The sequence below is a fragment of the Octopus bimaculoides genome, chromosome 12 (genome assembly GCF_001194135.2).
Source record: "Octopus bimaculoides isolate UCB-OBI-ISO-001 chromosome 12, ASM119413v2, whole genome shotgun sequence".
NCBI classification, from domain to species: Eukaryota; Metazoa; Mollusca; class Cephalopoda; order Octopoda; family Octopodidae; genus Octopus; species Octopus bimaculoides.
This window is the reverse complement of record NC_068992.1, coordinates 16722352-16731286: the sequence shown is the minus strand read 5'-3', so window position 1 is coordinate 16731286 and position 8935 is coordinate 16722352. Positions and strand designations below refer to the sequence as shown.

The 8935-nt window shown below is 35.0% G+C and overlaps 1 protein-coding gene across 1 annotated transcript in view; it reads left to right on the top strand.

Annotated features, from left to right (window-relative positions):
* LOC106875323 (probable serine/threonine-protein kinase drkC) overlaps positions 1-5344 on the top strand; it is a 136013-nt gene extending 130669 nt beyond the window's left edge. Inside the window, exon 14 of the mRNA XM_014923410.2 lies at positions 3739-5344. Coding sequence (XP_014778896.1) covers positions 3739-3849 — 111 coding nt within the window. The 3' untranslated portion in view covers positions 3850-5344. The remainder of the gene's footprint in view (positions 1-3738) is intronic.
* The last annotated feature ends 3591 nt before the right edge of the window (positions 5345-8935 follow it).

The window sequence follows — 8935 nt, the reverse complement described above, 5'->3', positions numbered from 1 at the left end:
ATATATATATATATATATATAGTGATTATATATGTATATATGGTGATTAGACCTGAGGCTGACAGAACAGAACACTCACCGCCGATTTTATACGTCAACATTTCGTAAAGTGTTCGTCAGAATATAATACAACCTAATTCTGAACGACTGAGCTACCTCCCAGATCTGAATTCAAATATTACTTCTTGAGAAGGATTTTCGTTGCAGTAGAAATCTTGTTGGTGATTTAAAATTAGCATTGAAATCTCATTGAAAATAAAACACGTTCATCATAAATCCTGGGTATGGACAACATTTTCAATGTTGGATATAAGCTTACATACAAATGTTAAGTTAGATTCGACCTGTCAGCTGGCTAAATACTTCTATCCGGTTGATTTATGCCTTGAGTGTAGTCACACTAATAAAAAAAAATACTCTCGTATCTCATGGACAGTCGTCTTTCACGTTTGATTGAGGCATAATTATACACATTGCACATAAGATTTTGCTACCCAGAATACTTAATGTAGTTACTGCCTTCTAAGTGAATCAGAGCTGTAATGCATCGTAAAATTAACTCAATATATAGAAAGAAAATGAATGAGATGTGTGCCATAAGAAATGACCTATGCTAAATCGATAATAGGCATTCATATCTTTCATATTGGGACTCACCTATTTCGGAAACATACAGTCAACAGATACATGCATGCAAGTATAAATGCACATTAACTCATATCACATCATTAACTCTGTAAAATGTTTATAACTGTGTATAGTTTTCTCACGAATTTTTGCCAGTACACAAATAGGGCCAACCTACAAGGATTTATCAATGAATGAATTAATTTGAACGGATATCAGAGGTAATTGAAGATGAACATAGAAGAAATCGTTAATGTGTCTTGTAATCTTTACAATGAAATGCTAAATACACAGTAGAGCGACATGTCTATATTAATTTATACTTAAATACATGTATACATCGTTAATAGAGTGATGTAGCTCTAGCTGTCAACGTGTAGCTTTTTCGTTAGAAATGAATCATTCAATTATTCCTCTATCTTGTTAATGTAAACAACCTTATGAATGTTTCTCAGAAATATCAACTTAGAATCAAGAAATGCAAACAGATTTTGACAAGACAATTCTTTGTCTTTCATCGGAAAAATCATTTACCGAACTCTACTAATTTGAACGAGTTTCCACATCAGCAGACAACGATAATGACTGGCATTTCTTGCCGAGAGAATATATTTTAATAATATTTATGATGTTACAAATAATATAGATCCGAAGATCACAAAGTTTAGCTAATCCAACGGAACCACATTACTTTGTGCATGAAAGGCGGTGAGCTGTCAAGATCATTAGCTCGCCGGACAGAAGGCTTACTGGTATTTCGTCTGCCGCTACGTTCTGAGTTCAAATTCCGCCGAGGTCGGTTTTGCCTTTCATTCTTTCGGGGTCGATAAATTAAGTACCAGTTGAGTACCGGGGTCGATGTAATCGACTATCCTTCGCCCCCAAATTTCAGGCCCTGTGCTGAATAATCTAACTCTCGTAGAAACATATCTTAGAGAGACGATAACTGATCGGTTAAAACAAGCCAGAGTAGGAGAATCAATTTTTAGCTGCACTATTCGTTATGGGTGGATATCCCAGGTTCAAGAAATAATTAAGTGGAACTTATATAAGACATCATAACGATAATGTAGAATGAACTAGCTTCAGACGTTGTTCTACACGTTTTCCAATCTTGCTTGAACCTCACACCTAGTCATTTAATTGTGGAAGAACGAGCAGCTTCACATGCAATTTCAGACTTATTAAAATATAAATGAAATTGGGAAATTGAAAATCACTCTTGAAACCCGTATATTTAGAAATTCATGAATTTCTGAATATCCTTCATCAAATAATCTAACTTTATTCTCCGTAAACATTTCCATTTACAATAATCTTACAAATAGAATCTTAGATGAATGATTTCTAGATTAGTGTATAGCAATTTATAATCCTCTGGGTATAAATGGATTGTTGTACAATCAACATTATTGGGAAGGTATAATAAAGTTTAAAATGTCATTGTAAAGTAAGTAACTCCTTGCTATATAGGCCCTATTCATTTTTAAATGTTTGTAATAATTGTGAGAAATAAACTTACGAATATTACTTAAATTTAACCCACCCACTAAAATTATCCTGGCGATGGATTCCTTTAGCAGAATCCGCTCTGATGCAAAACTTATTATTCCTTCAAGGGTCAGTCTCTTCTCTCATACTAGGTAGGTATAATGACCGAATGATTATAGAGTTGTCCATTTATCAAATTCCAGAAGAGGAACAATTAGAAAGCTGGGATACATATTTGCAAATAAAGTAGGATCTATACTTTTGGATTCCCGATATTTGATGTCTTTAAATTCACGCTGAAATCTTGTGATACAACTATATTTCGGCCTTGGTCTTTGTCCAGAATCAGAAAACTACGTACGTGCTAGAAGCTGCATGTTATTTTAGAACATGTTTAGTCGAACTGAAGCAATGCCAGCCATGGTGTTTTGCTGATCAATGTTGTACAAAACTACTTATTATAAAACAAGTCGATATGCAAGATATTTAATAGCTATCTTTACGGTATCATATTCAACCCTTGTGTGTCACAAACATACTTAGCTGCTACTCTGTTTCGCAGACATATTTGTTTGCCTTCATAATATACTAAAACAAAAAACAGAGATTCTCAGTGTTAATCAAAGTAGATATTTCTGTAACTGTCACTCGATGTGGGAAATATATGAAATTAAAATTGGAATAATAGAGACGAATAATAGCATATTAGAAAGTGCACATCTTTCAATTATAATTTTCTATGAAGTATAATGTGAAGTAAAGACATAACACATCACTATTACGAAATATGGATGTAGAATCAAAAGCGTCATTGTCGTTAACTGTGTTCATGACATGGTAATACCGGGTTTTCAGTATCCTATTGCATATATGATAACCGAAAGAAAAAATATAAATCACGTTCTTAATATCTATACTACGTCTTTATTGTTTATATGACAGCAGGACACCGTCTAATGCTGAACATAGTGATGCAAAAAGAAATTGCAAAACCACTTCCAACTGAATATTATACTTCAAAAAATACGAATGATTAGCTGAGATATAGAAGTTGCCAAACAATAAATTGACTTTATTTTTTATGCGATGCACTAATATAAAATAGACATAAAGACAAAACCGTATACTTCATAATCGTGATGAACGTCTGTGCATATCATTTAAATCTTTGGCGTTGGAATAATTCACGAATTCGTAGACAAAAGTCATGATATGTATTAGACGTATTTGACAGGATTCGATATATTCCTCCTTTACAAAATATACGGCCCTTCGTAGGTATTGAACTACATTTTAGTTTCCAAGCACTATGTCTGGAGATCAAATTGAACCGAAATTCAGCGAAGAGAAACGAAATATCAATTTTATAAAATTGATTTTTTTAATGAGCAGGAAGAGAAATGTAAGGACTGATTTTAAAGAAATCTGAACTCTGATTGGGTATATACTTTATTTTTCTCTTTGAAATGATATTTTCGTAAACTCTGAATCCCGATGAGCTATATTTCCTATCACTCTCTTTGAAATAGCACATCTACATATGTTATCTCTATGACTGACTTCCTAAAAATAAACAAATCATTATATTATTTAATTGTCTTTGTAAATGTATTATTGCAGGTTGTGGCGAAATGCAAGGATATTCTGAATCATTCAAGGAATTACCAAAAGTCAATTCGTCGTAGACACGAAAGCCTAAGAGAAAGCACTACATCTAGCGAATGTATATAATAGAAACATCCACATTGCTCAACAGTGTAATAACATACGGAATCTACGAATCAATGAAAAGTATAACGAACAACTTGAAATGAATCTAAAACCCGGTTGCCTTCTCTCAACATAAATCTCTGATTGTTTTAAATCTAAACTTGATCGATGCATTCTTTTTGAAAATAATTTCTTTTATAGGAATCAATTTAATTCTGCAGGGCAGTAGATATCGAGATGTATATTTCTGCTACTGGTAATTCTTCTAATCCGCTTGGGAATCATGGGTGCAAACGGTTCCTTGCCCTGATTCACATTCACAATATATTGGTATATTGATTCAAAAGGTGCTGGTGTAAGGTAAATAATCAGGAAATCTATTGTTTTAATCAAAGTATCCCTTCCTCTGAGTTGGTGTCTTCAACAACAAAAGTGTAGTGCTGTGAATTACACAGAGGATGAGTTTGTGTTCGTTGCTCAAAAGGATTGTTGAAATGTATACCAGCAAGATGCGTAAATCAGTTAAACGAAGTCTACAATACCCGCTGAAAAATTGGCTCTGTGCAGAGATACAGGCAATTTCTATTGTGAAAAAAATCTATCTCTATTGACCACTGACGTGAAGGTTTATTATATTTTATATGCATTGTCACTACGTGAACTCACTAAATATTTCATTTTATTTACGACACTTATGCCCTTGGAAAATATTTGATTGTTACAACTACAATACAGGAATATCTATTTCCGTTATTTATTCTAACAACGTAAACGGATATATCTACATTTGGTGTAATCATGGCATGCATGTCTTTCAACATACACTACTATTTTGTTTAAATAGCCTGGTCAAAAAATCTAGAAAATCAAACAATATAAAATATCCAAGGAATTATGAGAAACGAAATAAAAACAAGAAAAAAGAGTAAATTGTAAATTAAATTTTTGTGCTTTAATGAAGAATCATAAACAAATTCCACGTTACGACGTTTCGGGCATTGGACCCTCTTCAAGAAAAGGTAAGGGAATGTAAAAAGGAATGACACACTAAATCAATATTACTGTGTTATAGGAACCGAATAATGTTGATCTGGATAAATTGGCTATAGTTTTAAAGTGAGGATATAAATCACGGACAAAAGGTTTGAATTTTGGTTTACTATGTGCAACTGGAGTAGAAAAATAATCTGTATATATTGAATAATTCTTATATAGTTATGACATTCATGTTATTGTTACTGAGATCCTGTAACCAATTTGTTTGTGGCATATTGTTTCCAATATATTCTCATAAATCCCTATACATTTGGTAATGACTCGCCAGATTATGTGAATGGCCTTAAGAATTCATTAGTTTTCAAACATCTGAACCAAATAGTATTTCATTCATAAATACATTTTGTATTATACAATCTTCATTGATTATTTGTTTGCAATTATATTATATAACCTATGTTGATACACATAAATAAATAAATAAATAAATATATATATAAGGTATAAAACGTAAATTGAATCCACGCCAGTTATTATAATAGTTATTTCAATTGTTTATGTCCATATACTTTTATCAATAGTTGAAACAAATGAAGTGACATGTGGTCATGCTAGGTTAATATGTGACATGAATATTAGTATATAGGTCTTTGGAATTACATCGCAGAACACAAACACATACCTAGGAAACATTCACTATGTGTGATCCTAAAAATGTTATTGGACGCCGCCAAGTGGAAAATTGAAGGTATTACTAAGGTTTTAGTATACGAGCACATTTGTATCTCTATCTACATAATGTAATTGTAAAACTAGGTATTTCTGTGATGTTAGCTACAACTTATACGGATGTTACTTAACTAGCATAAGTCGTGCATATATAGATGCAAAACGCTGTTTCTCTAAATGGAAAACTTACATGTTACTGTGGTTTTGTGTACGAAGCAAGGAATGCCTTGCCAGCCACGCAGAAAAACACATAGTTAATGATACACGAGCACTCGAGAACACGATCCCTCAACTTGTGCCATTTGCCAAAATGGTTGCAAGGTACGAAGACACATCAGGAGATACATTCGTGTCCTTAGAACAGGATTACCACATTGTTCACTAAGTGTATATGTATATATATATATATATATATATATATATGTGTGTGTGTGTGTGTGTGTGTGTGTGTGTGTGTGTGTGTGTGTGTGTGTGTGTGTGTGTGTGTGGTGGTTGTCTACTCCTTACACAGAGTTAGAACACCTCCTGCACCTACACTTTAGCCCTTTCATGGCGTCTGATGAGACTTTTTAAACCAGACAATGAATTGAAAAAACTCCCACACAGATTGCACCTCTGATTTGTACTACGAATACCTGCAAGTAAGTTCTGCGCATTGTCGATCCTAACATGTCTTTTAAGACCCCCATTGAACTTGCAAGCCCTCTGGCACACATCACATTCAAATATATATATAAATTTCAGTTCAAGCTCCTTAAAGGAGATTATACTGACCCCGTCATACACCGATGATCTCAAAGCTGAATCGCACCGTAATAGACATCTCTTCCGATTCTTTTTTGTAACATCTCTAAATAAGAATCGTCGCTTTTGCCTAGTAGAAAACCATATATCATATTTCATGAAAAGTATCAAAAACGTTTATGAGTACAAGGTATATAACAACACTATGAAAAGATAGAATGGGAAATTCCTCGTGACTGGGAATGCAGCACTCTCATGACAAACAGAGCAGGAAATAAGGGAATAAAAAAAATTACCAGCGTAAAGTGTTTAAAAATGTAATTATAAAACGAGTATGGGCAGAACAGATTTGTGTTTTCCTCCCAAAAACGGTTTTTAACAACCAAAGGAGTTTTTAATAGCCAAGGGACGTTAATATGATAGTAACGTAATTATGTGGGTTTAGGAAAATGAGGAAGCTGGAGTAGGCCGCTAATTTGTGGGTTATGTAAAAATAGAATGACGTTATGTGTTTAGTAGAAAGAAAGTCGGCTCAGTTTGCGTTGGCGGTGTTGGCTAATGTATGGATTAAGAAAGCAGAAAGTTACTCTATGAAAGCATATGTACACGATTATTAATCCCAATAAGTTGTTAGCAATAAAAAAAATAAGCATTGATAACCTGAGGCGGGCCATCCATGGCAAAGAATGATACGACAAAGAATGAGATGCAGGCAGGTATACTCAGGAAAAACGTACCAATTACGGGTCTGAATGAATTCAGAGAAGCGAGGGTGATTATGGGTGCCAGTGTTGGTCAATATAAGAAAGTACGGGTCAAATACCGAGGCTCAATGTAATCGAATATGCTTGCTTCAAAATTACTGACCCTCTGACAGATTCAAAAATATTGCAGGTTCATATTGATGGAATCATTATATCACCGAAACAATGACTTGCAATCTTCCTTGCGCGGCTTTTTATGGTGTGACCTCGAACACAAACAAGACAAACTACCTTTCATCCCTCCAGGGCCGATAAAATTAAGTGCCAGATAGGGACTGCGTTTGAAGCTTTCAAGTAAACCTCTCTTCTTGATTTTAAATTTGAAACGGTTATATTTAATATGATCAGGTTTGAATGGTCAAACTGATATTTGTTGAAACAAACAAACTGGCTAGATGTTTCTAATTAAATGAACATTGTCATTTTCTTGGAAAACGTCGTTAGTGTAGGCAGGCCACTTCAGCTTTGATGTGCTACACAATATTTAGTTCTGCGTTAAATATGTAAGGATAAAAATGAGGATATCTAGTGTTTGTTGCTATAAATATGTGCAATGTTAAGCAAATACTGACATTCCATATTCGCACACAGCTAGACAAAAAGATATATATGGTCTGATCAATAAGTATCGGAACTGTTTTCCATAGTAACGAAACTAAAGCACGCAGAGTGTAGCTTCTTGGTACAAATTCACCTTGCGTTCTGCTCTGCATGCGCATTAAGTTGTAAAGGTCTAGCTCACTTCCGCTGTGTACGGCAGTCTTTGAAATAAACATGTGTAGTGTGTGAAGGTAGCATTGATCATGACAGAGAAAGTTGAGCAGAGAATCTGCAACACGTTTTGCCAAAAGGTTGGTGATACCTGCTCAGAGGCCTAAGCAAATGGACAGAAAGTGTATGGAGAGGAGTGTATGAGCCAAAAAAAAAAACATGTCGATAGTGACGAATGTTCTGGGAGACCCGCAACCAGCAGAACTGAGAAAAACATAACAGATGTGCGTGCAGCTGTGAGGAGAAATCGTCGAATCCCTATCCGTGAGTTCTCCGAGGATGTGCAGATTCGTTACGATTTACTTCAACCTATTATCACAGAAGATTTGGGTGTGAGATGCTTGTCTGCAAAGTATATGCCAAAACTAATAAAAAAGACACTCGGGTTTCAGTTGCAAAAGGTCTCCTTGATTGTGTCGAAAACGATGTATCGATAACTGTCAAAACAGGTGATGAATCGTGGGACTATGGCTATGACCCTGAAACAAAGTCTTCGCAGTGGAAGCTCCTAGCCTCTCCGAGACTGAATCAATGTGAAGAAACTATTCACAGTTTTCTTCGCCTACAAGGCGATTGTTCAGCATGAGTATGCTCCAGCTAGTCAGACACTAAACAAGGAGTACTACCGTGAAATTTTGCGGCGTTCAGTGAGCGGCAATTCCACCGTGACAACACACCTTTTCATTCAGCCCAGCTTGTGCAGCAGCTTTTGACTAGGCATAGAATTCTCCAGGTCCGACAGGTACCGTATTGCCCAGATCTCGTCCCTTGAGACTTTTCCCTCTTTCCAAAAATAAAATCCCGCTTGAAAGGAAGATTTCAAGATGTCGAGGATATCAAAGGAATGTGACGAGGCAGCTGCTTATTATCCCAGAAAACGAGTTCCAGGAAGGCTTCCATGAATGGAAATAGCGCTGGATTAAGTGTGTGGCTTCGGAAGGGGACTATTCTGAAGGAGATTAAATGCGAAATTGGAAAGTGTCGCAATTTTCTTTTCAAAGGACTAGTCCGGATACTTATTGATCAAACCTCCTATATACACACACATACATACATACAGCATACATACATACATACATACATACATACATATATATATATAT